The 18296-nt window shown below is 49.8% G+C and overlaps 1 protein-coding gene across 2 annotated transcripts in view; it reads left to right on the top strand.

Moving 5' to 3' along the window:
- The window catches only part of BRME1 (break repair meiotic recombinase recruitment factor 1), a 35603-nt gene extending 23419 nt beyond the window's left edge, over window positions 1–12184 (top strand). For both annotated transcript variants that reach the window (XM_083185342.1, XM_083185343.1), the window contains exons 5-7: window positions 8362–8444; window positions 9776–9847; window positions 12022–12184. In XM_083185342.1, coding sequence (XP_083041468.1) covers window positions 8362–8444; window positions 9776–9847; window positions 12022–12184 — 318 coding nt within the window. The remainder of the gene's footprint in view (window positions 1–8361; window positions 8445–9775; window positions 9848–12021) is intronic.
- The last annotated feature ends 6112 nt before the right edge of the window (window positions 12185–18296 follow it).

Below are 18296 nucleotides of genomic sequence, written 5' to 3' on the forward strand. Positions count from 1 at the left end.
CCGGCCCCGGATGTGCACAGCACCGTTATTACCTGGTCCTACACAATGGGCCTGGGCCTGATTCTGGTCACTTGCAAAAGCAAATTCTCTCTCTAATAGGCAAAACCATGTGCACTGCAGGGGGGGGGGGGGGGGGGGGCAGGTGTAACGTGCAGAGACAGTTATATTTGGGGTGGGGGGTGAATACCTATATTGCAGTGTAAAAATAAAGCAGCCAGTATTTACCCTGCACAGAAACAATAAAACACCCAAATGTAACTCTCTCTGCACATGTACATCAGCCCCACCTGCAGTGCTCGTGGTTTTGTCCATTAGAGAGAGAATTTGCTTTTGCGAGTGAACCAGAATCCGGCCCCTGATTCGCTATCTGGCAATTATTGCACTACTGCGCATGCACAGTACACGAAGCGTCAAAATGCAACCGCACCGTATCCATTTTACACCTCGCCATCTCATCAACTTTTACACTGCACCGTTTAATCAATGTTATACTGCCAGGGTGCGAGGGCAGGAGCTACCAGTAATGCCTGGACCTGCAAGGGATCGCAGTTGCATTGAATCAGGCCCGTGCGCATCGGATTAGGGGTGACATTCTATGGAGTGAGATTTTTTTTTTTTTTTGCGATTTTTTTCGCAAAAACGGCCAAAATCGCATGTTTTTTCCATTTTCGCATATTTAATGAGCTGCGAAAATGTGAAAAAGTGCGATTTTGGCCAACAAATTGGACATTCTGGAAATGCGATGTCTGTTTCTCGCAGCACATCGCATCCAGATGTTTTCACATTGAAAAGTATACACAGTTGCATTGAATCAGGCCCGTGCGCATCGGATTAGGGGTGACATTCTATGGAGTGAGATTTTTTTTTTTTTTTGCGATTTTTTCGCAAAAACGGCCAAAATCGCATGTTTTTTCCATTTTCGCATATTTAATGAGCTGCGAAAATGTGAAAAAAGTGCGATTTTGGCCAACAAATTGGACATTCTGGAAATGCGATGTCTGTTTCTCGCAGCACATCGCATCCAGATGTTTTCACATTGAAAAGTATACAAATTGCATATTTAATGGTATGCGATTTGTATAAATGTGTCTAAAATTCGCCCAAAAATCAGACCAGGTTCTGATGGGCGAATTAGCCAGAACCCTGCACAGATCATTGAGATCTGTGCAGGGTTCTGGTGGGAAAAAAAGGGTTAAACAGTTTAAAAATAAAAAAAAACAGCGCGGGGTCCCCCGCCAGAGCATAACCAGCCCCGGGCTCATTGAGCCGGTGCTGGTGACATAAAATCACGGTCCCCGACAAATAGGGGTCCCCTTGATTTAATGAAACCAGCACCAGGCTCAAGGTCCGGCGCTGGTTCCCAAAATACGGGGGACAAAATGACTAGGGTCCCCCGCATTTCAAGAACCAGACCCAACCAGCCAGCAGGGTAATGCCACAGGCGGGGGACACTTATTATTTAAGGTCCCGCGGCCAAAGCATTATCCCCCTGGCTGGTCAGCATGGGCAGGGGTCTTGGGGAAGTGGGGACCCCCCCAAAGAAGGGGTCCCCCCTCCAGGACTTACCAGCCCATGCTGAAAGTCCGGGGCTGTCCCCGATGCCCCTGGACGGTGGGCATCGGGCTGATGAAAAGTGTAAAAAAAAGGAGCCGACTTTCTCGGCTCCTGATTGGCCGCTAGGCGGCCAATAGAATCATCCGGAGGAGAGGCGCAGAAGATGAAAATCTCTGCGTCTCCAGTCCGTGAGCGGGTACCAGCCGGGAGCAGCGCGTCTGGAGCTGAAGATGCCGGGGTCATCGCCGGGGACCAGGTGAGTAGGATTTCCTCTCTCGGGTACCCCTTTGGATTACTACGGATCCAGGACCCCGGAATCTTCAGCCCCCGGAACCAGGACCAAGGCCCCGGAACCGGACTCTTCAGCCCTGGAGCCCCGGACCAGCCCTGGAACCGGACTCTTCAGCCCAGGAGCCCTGGAACCAGGACCAAGGCCCCGGAACCGGACTCTTCAGCCCTGGAGCCAGGACCCCGGATCCAGGGACCGACCCAAGGGCTCAAGGTAGGTAAGTATCAGTATGTGTGGGCTGTGGATGTATTAAACGTTTATTTTTCTGGGTGTCAGTGTGTGTTTTTATTTAACTATTTCTTGTACTGTGGAACTACAAGTGCCAGCGGGCCCTTTAATGCCCCGCATGCTGGGACTTGTGGTTCTCCAACTCCCAGCATGCGGGGTAGGCTTGCTGGGACTCATAGTTCTACAGTAAAAGACAATAGTTTTTATTCTTTTTTTTTACACTTCCCCGGACTTTCAGCATGGGCTGGTTATGCTCTGGCAGGGGACCCCGCGCAGTTGTTTCAGTTTTTTTTTTTTTTTAAATTGCGATTTCCTGCAAATGTGCGATTTTCAGACCTGAAAATCGCACATTTTCAGGACTAAAGAAATCGCACCTAGTCGCACTATTTGGGCCGTTTTTCGCATCTCATTAAATATGCGAAAAACGGCCCAATCTTGCGATTTTCAAAAGTGCGATTAGGTGCGGTAAAAATCATGCGGTTTTTACCGCTACACATAGAATGTCACACTAGATTTGGAGATTGAACCTCCTGCACATGAGATAAATCGGAATTGTAGCCGTCAGTGTACACATCGCACCTGAGTCCGATTTATCGCATCCAGTGTCTCCTGGCAGCTTCCATCTGAGTCCTTCAGTGCTAATTTTTACATGCGATAAATCAAGTGCCAAATTCGAATGAAGGACTTTAGCAATCTTCCGAGTAGTTCAAGGATAATCGGATACATATATAGTTACATAGTAGGTGAGGCTGAATAAAGACTTGAGTCCATCTAGTTCAACCTAGGTTTATAATAGCTTATCCCTTGTTGTATAGTATCTCTTATTTATTTAGCCAGATCTGTCGCCCAGCGGGATACACAAACCCGCCCCCCCCCCCCCTAGGGAAAAGACCAGTGTTCACACCACCACCCCCTTGACATCACCTCCCCCCACCCAGCCAGGGCAACGGTGCACGCCCACCATCCACCATTACTCCACAGCCAGGCAGGTCTGCCCGCACCCCATCCCCCCTCTGCCAGCAAACCCACAGTCCCCAGTGACCCCCCCCTCCCGCAATTCGCAGGCCCCCGCACCCTCCTGTGATTCGCGGACCCCGCCCCTCCCGTAATTGACGGCGCCCCCTCCCGCGATTCGCGGCACCCTCCCGTGATTCACGTTACCCCCCCTTCCGCGATTCGCGCCCTCCCGCGATTTGCGGACCCGCAATTCGCGGCCCCCCCCCCTTCCTACGATTCACACCCCCCACCATCCCCCCCCAGCGGGCTCCCGCATTTCACGTACCCTGGCTGCCGCACTGCAGGTTCCCCCACTGCCAGAAGTGTCCCCACGGTCCTCTGCACCAGCGCCACAACTTTTATCAATGTCTTGCCCACATACCACTATTAGGGCAGCACGGATGGTGTAATGGTTAGCATTACTGCCTCACAGCGCTGAGGTCATGGGTTCGATGCCCACCATGGCAATAACTGTGCGGAGTTTGTATATTCTCCCTGTGCTTGCGTGGGTTTACTCCGGGTACTCCGGTTTCCTCCCACAACCCAAAAATATACTGGTAGGTTATTTGGCTTCCAACAAAATCAACCCTAGAATGTCTGTCTGTGTGTGTGCATGTAGTAGGGAATATAGATTGTAAGCTCCACTGGGGCAGGGACTGATGTGAATGTTCAAATATTCTCTGTAAAGCGCTGCGGAATATGTGTGCGCTATATAAGAAACTTAATAAATAAATAAATACTGCCTCCTGCTCTCATGCACCCTCACTCCCTCCCAGTGGGAGGAGACGCTCACCCACTGCCGGGAGCTGCATACTGTCCCCCACCCTCCTCCAGTTCTAGGGATCGACCATCAATGCTTTCAAATCATCGATGGTTTATGGCCGATGCTGAATACTTTTGCCATCGATGTGGGAGGACCAGATGGTTTCCCTACATCGATGGCAAAGCTTTGTTGCTCTTCTTTGGATTTTTTCTAATTCTATGATGTCCTTTGGGCACAGAATTGTACTCCGTATTCGAGGTGCGGTCTAACCAATGATTTGTACAGAGGCATAATTACTTTCGAGTCCCTAGTTTCCATGCCCCTTTTAGAATTTTGTTGGACTTTTTTGTTGCTATGTTACATTGAGCACTCAGGCCAGTGTGGGGGCCTTTATATACTGCACCATCTTATCACTTTTACACTAAACCGTCGGTACTTGTGAGTTATCCGGGCTGCCGATTTCTAAATCGGGTCGGATCGGGCACATCGCATCGCATCGCATGCGACCATCGGATGCGATGCGATGCGATGACCCGATTTTTCCATAGGAATCAATGTTAAAATGGACTGAGTCCATTTTAACATGGAATTCAATGGGAAAAAGGGGTCCTTTTCATACCCCTACTATCCAAGTGGGCATGGGAGTTGGATATAAACCTGTGGCGAGCGTAGCGAGCCACCGAGCCCGAAGCGTGGCGAGCGGACACAGAATACCGTCCCCTCGTGGGGCTCGCTTCGCTCGCCACGCTTCGGGCTCGGTGGCTCGCTACGCTCGCCACAGGTTTATATCCAACTCCATGCCCACTTGGATAGTAGGGGTATGAAAAGGACCCCTTTTTCCATTGAATTCCATGTTAAAATGGACTCAGTCCATTTTAACATTGATTCCTATGGAAAAATCGGGTCATCGCATCCGATGATCGCATGCGATGCGATGCGATATCGCATCACATCTGATTGTATGCCTTAACTTAAGGCATACAATCAAAAAATCGGCAGCCCAGATAACTCACAAGTACCAAACCGTCTTATTGCTTTACACTGAACCATGTTACCCTTTTAACACTGCACCCTCTTATCACTTTACACTGCGCCCTTTTATTTATTTGACACTGCACCCTTTTATTTATTTTACACTGCGCCTTCTTTTTACTTTTACACTGCACTATCTTCTCCCTTTTATACCGTGCCTTTATGACTTCACAATGCACCCTCTTTTCACTTTTACACTGTACCCTCTTATCACTTTTACACGCGCCATCTTATCCCTTTTATACTGTGCCCTCTAATCACTTTTACACTGCACCCTCTTGTCACTTTTACACTCTGCTCTCTTATCACTTTTACACTGCGCCCTTTTATCACTATTATACTGCTCCATCTTATCCTTTTAACACTGCACCCTCTGAACCCTTTCACACTGTGCCTTTTTATTTATTTTACACTGCGCCATCTTATAACTTTTACACTGTGCCATCTTAGCCCTTTTATACTGTGCTCTCATCACTGTCACAATGCACCCACTTATCACTTTTACAATGTGCCCTCTTAACACTTTTACACTGTGCACTCTTATCCCTTTTACACAGCATGCTCTTGTCACTTTTATACTGCACCCTCTTGTCACTTTTACACTGCATGCTCTTGACACTTTTACACTGCGCCCTCTTGTGACTTTTACACTGCACACTCTTGTCACTTACGCCGCGCCCTCTTGTCACTTTTACGCTTCGCCCTCTTGTCACTTTTACACTGAGCCCTCTTGTCACTTTTACACTGCACCCTCTTGTCACTTTTACACTGCTCATTATATTTCTTGCACTGTACCTCTTATTTCTTTTACACTGCGCCCTCCTATAACTTTTACACTGCACCCTCTTGTCACTTTTACACTGCGCCCACTTGTCACTTTTACACTGCACCCTCTTTGTCACTTTTACACTGTGCCCACTTGTCACTTTTACACTGCACCCTCTTGTCACTTTTACACTGAGCCCTCTTGTCACTTTTACACTGCACCCTCTTGTCACTTTTACACTGCTCATTATATTTCTTGCACTGTACCTCTTATTTCTTTTACACTGCGCCCTCCTATAACTTTTACACTGCACCCTCTTGTCACTTTTACACTGCACCCACTTGTCACTTTTACACTGCACCCTCTTGTCACTTTTACACTGCGCCCACTTGTCACTTTTACACTGTGCCCACTTGTCACTTTTACACTGCACCCTCTTGTCACTTTTACACTGAGCCCTCTTGTCACTTTTACACTGCACCCTCTTGTCACTTTTACACTGCTCATTATATTTTCTTGCACTGTACCTCTTATTTCTTTTAACACTGCGCCCTCCTATAACTTTTACACTGCACCTCTTGTCACTTTTACACTGCACCCACTTGTCACTTTTACACTGCACCCTCTTGTCACTTTTACACTGCGCCCACTTGTCACTTTTACACTGTGCCCTCTTGTCACTTTTACACTGCACCCTCTTGTCACTTTTACACTGCGCCCTCTTGTCGCTTTTACACTGGGCCCTATTGTCACTTTGACACTGGGCCCTCTTGTCACCTTTACACTGCTCATCATATTTCTTGCACTGCACCTCTTATTTCTTTTACACTGTGCCCTCCTATAACTTTTACACTGCGTCCTCTTATTACTTTTACACTGTGCCCTCATCCCTTTCACACTGTACCCTTTTATTTATTTTACACTGCGCCATCTTATTACTTTTACACTGCACCCTCTTCTCTATGTTACCCTGCACCCTCTTATCACTTTTACACTGCACCTTCTTATTTATTTTACACTGCACCCTCCTATCCCTTTTACACTACGCCCTCTTAGCCCTTTTACACTGCACCCCCTTTTTCCCTTTTACACTACACCCTCTTATCACTTTTACACTGCACCCTATTATTGTTTTTACACTGCACCCTCTTAGCCCTTTTACACTGCGCCCTCTTGTCACTTTCACACTGTGCCCTTTTAACACTTTTACACTGTGCACTCTTATCCCTTTTACACAGCATGCTCTTGTCACTTTTACACTGCACCCTCTTGTCACTTTTACACTGCATGCTCTTGACACTTTTACACTGCGCCCTCTTGTGACTTTTACACTGCACACTCTTGTCACTTTTACGCCGCGCCCTCTTGTCACTTTACGCTTCGGCCTCTTGTCACTTTTACACTGAGCCCTCTTGTCACTTTTACACTTCACCCCCTTGTCACTTTTACACTGCTCATTATATTTCTTGCACTGTACCTCTTATTTCTTTTACACTGCGCCCTCCTATAACTTTTACACTGCACCCTCTTGTCACTTTTACACTGCGCCCACTTGTCACTTTTACACTGCACCCTCTTGTCACTTTTACACTGCGCCCACTTGTCACTTTACACTGCACCCTCTTGTCACTTTTACACTGCGCCCACTTGTCACTTTTACACTGCACCCTCTTGTCACTTTTACACTGTGCCCTCTTGTCACTTTTACACTGCACCCTCTTGTCACTTTTACACTGCGCCCTCTTGTCACTTTTACACTGGGCCCTCTTGTCACTTTGACACTGGGCCCTCTTGTCACCTTTACACTGCTCATCATATTTCTTGCACTGCACCTCTTATTTCTTTTACACTGTGCCCTCCTATAACTTTTACACTGCGTCCTCTTATTACTTTTACACTGTGCCCTCATCCCTTTCACACTGCACCCTTTTATTTATTTTACACTGCGCCATCTTATTACTTTTACACTGCACCCTCTTCTCTATGTTACCCTGCACCCTCTTATCACTTTTACACTGCACCTTCTTATTTATTTTACACTGCACCCTCCTATCCCTTTTACACTACGCCCTCTTAGCCTTTTACACTGCACCCCCTTTTCCCTTTTACACTACACCCTCTTATCACTTTTACACTGCACCCTATTATTGTTTTTACACTGCACCCTATTATTGTTTTTACACTGCACCCTCTTAGCCCTTTTACACTGCGCCCTCTTGTCACTTTCACACTGTGCCCTCTTATCACTTTTACACTGTACCCTATTATTGTTTTTAACTGCGCCATCTTATCACTTTCACACCGCCGTATTATCGCTTTTACACTGCGCCATATTATCACTTTGACATTGCGCCATATTATCAATTTGATACTGTGGTATATTTTTTCATTTACACTGAACCTTCTTGCCACATTTACACTGAACCTTCTTGCCACATTTGCACTGCACCTCTTGTCACTTTTACACTGTGCCATCTTCTTTTCCTTTCGACACTGCACCATCTTATCACTTTGCATCCAAAGCAGATACTGGCTGCCGGGCTTGCTGGTACTTGTAGTTTACACACATCCAAACTTTCTCACACATTTGCCAAAGAATGTCAGGATGAGCCCTAACGGCTTCAGGTGAGGCCCAGAACTGTGCTCCATGACCAGTCTGGCTGCACTCGGAGCCCTGTATAGCCTGGCCCCTGCCCAGCTTTATACCCAGCACAGGTGTTTTTCTCGTTACAGAAAGTGGATGCTGAGGTCACTGATCGGGGGCCACAGAGTGTCACTGCACAGCAGACTCTCCTAATGACTGCAGCACCACTGAGGTGAGTACAGGCTCCCGTATCAGCCTCTGCAGCCCTATGGATTACATATGTGACTTTAACAATGACCTGTAATAATACTGTATGTATTATATAATCTTGCACAGGCTGCAATGTGGATATCACAGTCATCTCCCTGCATCTGTGTCAGGCTATGACTTGCGTCAAGTGCACGGTGCTTAGGTAATATTCCTGCATCCGGTCAGGTGTAGGCCCTGTGTCTGCTTATTCTGGGACATTTACAGGACTGACCTTTGTCCTGGCAACTTGTTCTCTGTGATTGTTTTCCTTAAACAACCTCTGAGGGGGCTGAGAAGGATTTATTAGAAGGATTAGTCTCCATACCTCCCCCCCTCCTCCCCTTCCCCCAGCCTGTACAGTACACTCTTATCTGACTTGTAGTCCGTCCCCCCCCCCCCCCCCCCTCCACCTTGTATACATAACAAGGTGTCAGTTATCAGAGCGAAGGTTTATCACCATCTCATTGTATATTACAGGATAATAATCTCATACACAGAGACTCTGCTACAGCGGCAGCCAACAGATGTAGCAGAGATCAGCAAACATTGGGGCTTATTCTCATATATTTATTTCGTTATTTACAGTTTGCTATATAGCGCAGCATATTCCGTTGCGCTTTACGATTGGAACAACAGAGATTAAACAAACTGGGTAAATACAAACCGACATTGAGGTAGGAGGGCCCTGCTCGCAAGCTTCACATAGCGGATTAGTGATAACGATATGGGTTTGACGCTGTCTACAAAGGTTTGGACGCAGCATCATACAGAGCGCAGACGGCAAATCCATAAGGGACTGCTCATCACAGACTAGGTCACCTATAGTGGGCATTACCATGGTATACGCGGTGACGAGTCCTGACCCTCTACAGGTGAACTTGTCTCACAGGTATTAGAATGTAGTTATAGCTCTCTCTGCCCAAGCGGCCACTAGATGGCGCTCAAAAGGTGCAATTCAATTGTTTCTCCCATTGGGCGCGCACGCAGCCGGGTGGGCACATATTTCTGCTGACAGCCTTCAGAAAAGTGAGCTAAAATGTGAGAATATACGGTGGTTTTGGTGCTCAAACGCGTGCTTGAGCGCCGTTACCTGGCCTTTAGACGGGTTATGATGCAGCTGAACCCGTTACCATGCGCAAGCACAAAATTAAATAAAAAAATCGGATGTAATCCAGGGTAGCCAACAAGGCTTTGTCTTTCATTGTGCAAGCTGCACTGCACAGATATAAGCCAACTGCTTATTGGCTACTGCAGCTCGGAGCAGGTCAGTGTGTCAGATGTACAGTAGCGTTTCTGTTCTTGTGTCCTGTGCAGGCAGCCGGAGAGCAGAGGAGAAGATGCCTCATCCACTGTCCAGGGGCTGATAACTGAGCTGTCCAATCTCAAGTGAGGCTTGTGTGTGTGCGTGTGTGTGTGTGTGTTCGTTCACGTTGTGGGAAGGTTAAGGGGCCCATTTTTAATTCTACATCTGCATCCCCATGGGTAGTCCATTGTAGCCCATGGGATAGACACCGCACTGCTGCTGGGACAGTGATGTCAGCAGGGTCGGCAGGGGGTCAGCCGTAACCGCACATGTGCAGACACTCCGGCGCCTGGCTCAGCGCATCGCAGGGACGCTCCTTTCAGATACATCCCACCATAACATTGCATTTTACAATGCGATCCTGGTCGGTAATATTCCGACCAGATCGATCCCTGAGTGATAATGTACAGGCAGTGGTCACTGTATTAGGTACACACTTCTAGTGCTGGGCAGGACCTCCCCTTGCCCCCAGTCTGCGTGGTCTGGATTCAGCAGACTGCTGTCAGTATTCCATAGGGAGTCTGGCCGTGGTGGCTTTAGGGCACCATGCAGCGGCTGTATGTGTTGGGTTCATTCATGCTGCGAATCTCCTGCTGCTGTATGACAACTGGTGGCTGCAGAAGCCATTCGGGTACACTGACCACATTGTCATATTCACGGAACTGGCTTGAGGTGAGACAGGTAGACTTTGCCCATAACGGAATGGACGTGGAGCCTAATTCAGCTGGGATCGCTTCTACCATGCGCAGCGCTGTTCCCCATGGTCCTGTGATTGCTTTTCAAAATGCCAATCACCTCTTTCTGATTGACAGGCAGAGGCGTTTGCAGGGAGGGATGAGACAGGGGCACCCAGTGTTTCCGCAAACGGAGCCGTATTGCCTTCATTTTTCGGGAGTGGCCAGGCCAAGGAATGCACCACTGGGTGTGTTCAGAGATACTCTCCTGCCTCCCCACTGCTGTACAGGTGCCCGCACAATACAGCGATTTTTAGGCAAATTTATCAGATGCTTTTTACCGCAAATCATTCCCAAACGGGAACACTGCTGCGGATCTTCAGCTGCATCTTCTGATCTTACATGCTGGAGTTGGCGAGACCATGCGCTCAGGTGTTCGGGCAAGCCCGGTTGGTCAGTTATTTGGGAGTTGGGGTGTTCGGGCAAGTTCGGGAGCTCTGGTATTTGGGTGTATTCAGACACTTCCCCTCCCTCCCCCCCCCCCCCCCCCCAGGAGTCAGCTCCTGATCAGCCTATTGGTTAATAAGTCCCTGCATGTGGTTGGTGGGGTGAGCAACATGTGGGGGAGGAGGGGGCGATGATGGGGCGCACCTACATGTCAGTGGCATGCACGGAAATCCTCTGGGGAGCCAGCGCCGGCAACACAGCTCAGCACGGAAAATTTCCGGCCATGTCACCGAAGGGGTTCAGATTTTTTGTGAAATCTTAAGAGTAATCTTCGGCACAATGTACTTTTTTGCACAAAATCTTTTTGTCCAGAACTGACAGGGAGGTCAAGGGAAATCTTAAGATGAATCTTAAGATCACATATCTGTCTAGTGTGTGGGCACCACCAGTTGCTGCCACCGTCCTGCCAGCCTGTACCCCTGACAATCTTCATTTCGCCTGCCTGTGAGCAGTAGATACTGGTATATGTGAAGACCCCAGGAAATCTGCAGTTCCCAGTATACTCAAACTGTCCCATCCGCCTCCACGTTTCTTCACCAATCTTCTGTTTGCTCTGAACAGCAACTGAACCTCTTGACCGTGTCTGTGTGCATGGTGTTGCTATCCCATGATTGGCTGATTAGATATTTGCATTAAGGAGAAGGTGTACGAAAAAAAGAGGTCACTGCCTGTATACACAATTATTATCTTAAGTATATTAAAAGTTCTGTTGTTGCTGGGGGCGACCTTAAGTCAGATAATATCTGGGGGTGGAGTTTCTCTTTAACTTAAAACACGCTCCCTGTAATACTGCAGATCAGATTAATCAGAGCTATTTTCTGATTGGTTGCATTGTGTACAGTGCAGATATGCATGGATAATAAGTAATCCTCATTGGCTGTACCGTGTATCAATCTTAGAATCCACTTTATAGAAATGTAATTGGTGTTTTCTAATGATGATTTCATCTGCAATTGAACTGAGGGGTCATTTTAAACTCACAGTCAAGGCCCAAGTGGTTTCCACAGGGAAGATTGGGTGATGTACAAAGGTCTTGCCATATCTACAGCACCTAACCTCCTTTCTCCGTCTCACAGCCGCCTCATTATGAGCACGTACCGAGAACTCCGGCAGAAGAGGATCCGGCTCCCCCAGGAAGAGGGGCAGCGAGTGGGAAGAGACGCCGGGAAATGTGACACGTTTCTCCACCTTTCTACGTTGTTTGAACAAATAAACATATATTGTTGTTTTATCCGTTAAGTACGTGGTCCCCTGGCCTACTGACATGTGATGCGCTAGGTCAATATTCAGCCCGTCCATTTCCCTAAGAGCATGTGACATCAGTGATGCATGAGGTATGAAATGCCTCGTGCCTCAGTGATGTCACTAGCTCCGAGTGAATTATACCCCTTTTACACCGCCGCAAAAACCCGGGTCAGCGGTGGTGTAAATGGGTCAAGCCGTGTCCCTTTACACGGGACTTCTACCCAGGTCCTGACCTGGGTAGAACACGGACCTGGGTAGAGGGTGGTGTAAGCGGGTACGCCAGGTCATCCGACCCGGCTCCCGTTTACATCAATGGGAGATGTACAACCTGCGGACCGCAGCGTCCGGGTCCCGGCGGCGATCGGCGCTTGGAGATGATCTCCAAGCGGCGGCTCAGGAACCGCCTGCGCCGGGTGGGGGGTTGCGCCGGTGTAAAAGGTCACACCCAGGTTGAAGCCGGGTCCAAAAACCTGGGTGCGACCTGGCGTTTTGGTGTAAAAGGGGGGATTAGGGATGGGATTGGAGAAGCAGATTGGTGGAACAGTAGTAACCAGGGAAGGGAGATTGTGCTGCTGCGGCTGCTGCTGTTCTTTTCCTTTATTTCTTGAACTCAGAAATGTACAATTATCGGGTTCCTCCTGTGTAACAGGGTCACTGTGGTGGGGTCACCCTCTGCCCTATGATGCTGATAGGTTAATGTAATTACCTTATCACTCTGGGTCTTTATCTTAAGACTTCCTGACTCTCAGGTCTTCTAGAATCTCTGAGTCCACTTGTTTGCTTTTTAACCCTTTTCCTCCCGGACGCCTTGGGTTGGTTTTGTATCTGTGCTGCAGTTATCTTATCCTGCAGTTACCTGTAGTTGTGATACATCATGTGAGTATGGGATGAGGTGCCCACACACTAGAAAGATCTGTGATCTTAATGGGGATACACACTACATCAATCAGAAAATGCCCCTACATCGCTCCGTGTGTAGGTGCGATAGCGATGCGCAGCCCAACGGCGCTAACCCCGTCGACCGCACGCCACCCCTCCCACCGCCGCTGCTCCCTCCATCAATCACCTGAAACCCCAAACACCTGAGCGCCTGAATGCAATCAAACACCTGAGCACCTGAACTCCGAACACCCAAGTGCAGCCAAACACCTCTGAGTGCCCAAACTCCCAAATGCGACCAAGCGCCCAAACTCAACTAAGCATCCTAAACACCCGAGTGCGGGAATGCGACGAACACCCAAGCCTGCCCATACTCACCCAAGTGAGTGAACACAGCCAAACACTTCCGAGTGCCCAAATACGACCAAGCGCCCAAACTCAAATAAACACCCGAGTGCGGGAACGCGACGAACACCCAAGCCCGCCCATACTCATCCGAGTGAGTGAACACAGCCAAACACTTCCGAGTGCCCAAATACGACCAAGCGCCCAAACTCAAATAAGCATCCTAAACACCTGAGTGCAGGAACGCGACGAACACCCGAATTCATGAGCGTCTGAACACCCAAGCGCACCAGAGCACGCTCTAACCTCACCCGAGAGTGGCCAAACAAGTCCGAGCACCCAAACACCAAAATACAGACTGTGCAAATACCAGAGTCCTACAGATCTTTAGCTGCATATTATGATCTTCCCTGAGATCAAAAGATACAGCTAAATTATCAGCTGATCAGTCCAAAAATCACTGTAGTGTGTGCGCACCTATAGGATAACTATCGTTGCCAACGATAGTTGCCATCAGTGTCAATAGTGCAATCGGCTACAGAAACTGGGGGCTTTGAGGGTGTCGGGGGGTGGAGCTATAGTCCGTGTCCCGGCCGCTTTTGGAAAAAATACACTATTCGGTTACGCTGAAGGGAAATCATTTGGTTCTCTCCCATCGATTGCAAAAAAAAATTCTACATTGGCTATAAGTCATCGATGGTTGATGGCCATCCTTAGTATGGGACAGATGCTCAGTACATCACACCCTTGTTTTAAGTAATAGTGCTTTAAACACACACGGATATAGAATATATTTTTTATTTATTAACAGATTATTATACATCGCAGCACATATATATATATATATATATATATATCTCCTATATATTTGGCTACATCTGTCACTCAAAGTGGGTGTCTGTGTCTATAACGCTCTGTTCCTGGACTTTCCTCTTAATGTGTGATTGCCTTCATCTGTGCTGAACACCTTTCTGAGAAATTAACCTGTTTAAAACAGGTGATGGTAATCATACATTAAGGGGAAGTCTAGAAACAGAGCATTGTGTCCCTCCTGGAGAGGGTCATGTTGGGAGGTATGTGACAGAGAACCAGCCCAGTGAGCCCACAGACAGTGCCAGACACCCACTGCCTTCCCATGTTGCCCAGCACTGCTACTCCACAGCCACCAGGTGAGCGCCCCCCTCCCGCGATTTGCGGCAAACCCCCCCCCCCCTCCCGCGATTCGCGGCAAAAACACCCGCTCCCCCGCGCCCCCTACCGCGATTCGCAGCAAAAACACCCCCGCGACCCCCCCTCCCGCGATTCGCTGCAAAAAGAACCCCCCCACGACCCCTCCCGCAATTCGCGGCATAACCACCACCCCGCGACCCCCCCTCCCGCGAATCGCGGCAAACCCTCCCCCGTGACACCCCCCCCCGATTCGCGGAAAAAACACCCCCCCGCGACCTCCCTCCCGCGATTCGCGGCAAAAAGAACCCCCCCGCGACCCCCCCTTGCACGATTGGCGGCACCCCCCCTGCGACCCCCCTCCCGCGATTCGCGGCACACCCCCCCCCCCCCGCAATTCGCAGCAGCCCCAGGATTAAATGGCACATGCAAAACACTGACATGGCTATGGTCGACAATGAAAAAGGTTGACATGAGTTTTTGAAGATTTATTTTTAATTTTTTCATATTCATTGTCATGTGTCGACATGGACACCAATGAAGTGGCACACTTATGTCAACATTTACATGTGTTGACCTTTCTGTGTTGATTTTTTCTTGTGGCGATTCGCGTCACACCCCCCCGCAACCCCCCCTCCCGCGATTTGCGGCACCCCCCGTGACCCCCCACCTCCCGCAATTCGCGGCAACCCCCCACCAGAACCCCTGTGAACCCCGCCCTCCCGCGATTCGCGGCACCCACCCCCGCGACCCCCCCTCCCGCAATTCGCGGCACCCCCCCGTGATTCGCGGCAGCTTCAGAATTAAATTGCACATGGAAACACTGACATGGCTATGGTCGACAATGAAAAAGGTTGACATGAGTTTTTGAAGTTTTTTTGTCATTTTTTGAATATTTTCATATTAATTCTCATGTGTCGACATGGACACCAAAGAAGTGCCACACTTATGTCAACATTTACATGTGTTGACCTTTCTGTGTTGATTTTTTTCTTGTGGCGATTCGCGTCACACCCCCCGCAACCCCCCCTCCGGCGATTCGCGGCACCCCGGCACCCCCCTGCGACCCCCCCCCTCCCGCAATTCGCGGCAACCCCCCACCGGAACCCCCATGAACCCCGCTCTCCCGCGATTCGCGGCACCCACCCCCGCAACCCCCCCTCCCGCAAATCGCGGCATCCCCCGCGATTCGCGGCAGCCCCAGGATTAAATGGCACATGCAAAACACTGGCACGGCTATGGTCGACAATGAAAAAGGTTGACATGAGTTTTTGAAGTTTTTTTTTTCATTTTTTGAATGTTTTCATATTCATTGTCATGTGTCAACATGGACACCAATGAAGTGGCACACTTATGTCAACATTTACATGTGTTGACCTTTCTGTGTTGATTTTTTCTTGTGGCGATTCGCGTCACACCCCCCCCCGCAACCCCCCCCCCCCCCGCGATTCGCGGCACCCCCGTGACCCCCCACCTCCCGCAATTCGCGGCAACCCCCCACCGGAACCCCTGTGAACCCCGCCCTCCCGCGATTCGCGGCACCCAACCCACGACCCCCCCCCTCCCGCAATTCGCGGCACCCCCCGTGATTTGCGGCAGCTCCAGAATTAAATTGCACATGGAAAACACTGACATGGCTATGGTCGACAATGAAAAAGGTTGACATGAGTTTTTGAAGTTTTTTTTTTCATTTTTTGAATATTTTCATATTCATTCTCATGTGTCGACATGGACACCAATGAAGTGCCACACTTATGTCAACATTTACATGTGTTGACCTTTCTGTGTTGATTTTTTCTTGTGGCGATTTGCGTCACCCCGCCCCCCCCCCCCCCCCGCGATTCGCGGCACCCCCCGTGACCCCCCACCTCCCGCAATTCGCGGCAACCCCCCACCGGAACCCCTGTGAACCCCGCCCTCCCGCGATTCGCGGCACCCAACCCCACGACCCCCCCCCTCCCGCAATTCGCGGCACCCCCCGTGATTTGCGGCAGCTCCAGAATTAAATTGCACATGGAAAACACTGACATGGCTATGGTCGACAATGAAAAAGGTTGACATGAGTTTTTGAAGTTTTTTTTTTCATTTTTTGAATATTTTCATATTCATTCTCATGTGTCGACATGGACACCAATGAAGTGCCACACTTATGTCAACATTTACATGTGTTGACCTTTCTGTGTTGATTTTTTCTTGTGGCGATTTGCGTCACCCCCCCCCCCCCCCCCCCCCCGCCCCCCCCCCCCCACAACCCCCACTCCCGCGATTTACGGCACACACACACACACACCTCCCCCGCGATTCTCGGCACCCCACCCCGTGACCCCCCCTCCCGTGATTCACGGCACACCCCCGCGACCCCCCCTCCCATGATTCGCCGCAACCCCCGCCCCGTAACCCCCCCTCCCGTGATTCGCGGCACCCACCCCCGCGACCCCCCCCCCCCACAATTCGTGGCACCCCCCCGCGATTCGCGGCAGCTCCAGAATTAAATTGCACATGGAAAACACTGACATGGCTATGGTCGACAATGAAAAAGGTTGACATGAGTTTTTGAAGTTTTTTTTTTCATTTTTTGAATGTTTTCATATTCATTCTCATGTGTCGACATGGACACCAATGAAGTGCCACACTTATGTCAACATTTACATGTGTTGACCTTTCTGTGTTGATTTTTTCTTGTGGCGATTCGCGTCACACCCCCCCCCACCCCCCACCCCCGCAACCCCCACTCCCGCGATTCACGGCACACACACACACACACGCGATTCTCGGCACCCCACCCCGTGACCCCCCCTCCCGTGATTCACGGCACACCCCCCGCGACCCCCCTACCATGATTCGCCGCAACCCCCGCCCCCGTAACCCCCCTCCCGCGATTTGCAGCAACCCACCCCGCGATTCTCTGCAATACCTCCCCTCCCGCGATTCGCAGCATCCACCCCCCCACAACCCCCCCCCCCTCCTGCAATTCGCGGCACCCCCCGCGACCCCCCCTCCTGCAATTCGCGGCACCGTCCGCGACCCCCCTCCCGCGATTCGCGGACACCTAAGTTGCAATACAGGGCATCTTTCATACAATTCTAACCATATTTCTCATATACAAACGTTCACAAATTAAAGGGGCGCAGCCCCTTACGACGGTGTGAAGAGCGCCCGTAGGGCGCGATGAATCACCTAGTATATATATATCTTTGGAACACCTCATGGGTTATAGACGCAAAATAAAGATTACATAGAGAAAAACACACAAGGGTAAAATGAAAACCAACTAACAAGATACCCAGTGGATAACTCGTTCCATGGATTGTTCCTCCTGCCCCTACCAGCAGGGGAGCACTGCAGAGATGGGCCAAGAGGTTCCTTTCTGCCGTCAAATTCTATGTTTCTACGTGTTACAGTGGGCGTGAAGAGCAATCCATAGAAGTGTCACATGCAGCGGGGAATTGTCGCTTTATACCACATGAGGCTCTGACATTGGGAGTGACCTGCAGAAAACTCACTAATACCCCTTTCACACCACATTCCCGGGTTGGCCTCTTTCACACTAGAAAAGTCCCTGCATTTCTGGTGTGAGGAGGAGGCAGGCAGGAGGTGGGTTGGTGGCGGAGACTACCCGGGTATGGAGGGCGCACAGAGGACCGGCAACGCGGGTGAGTACCCCTACCCCTTTCACTCTGACCAGGACCCAGGGTTGAACCCGGGAACCTTACAA

Source organism: Crinia signifera, chromosome 4 (genome assembly GCF_055691185.1).
Source record: "Crinia signifera chromosome 4, ASM5569118v1, whole genome shotgun sequence".
Taxonomy (NCBI): Eukaryota; Metazoa; Chordata; class Amphibia; order Anura; family Myobatrachidae; genus Crinia; species Crinia signifera.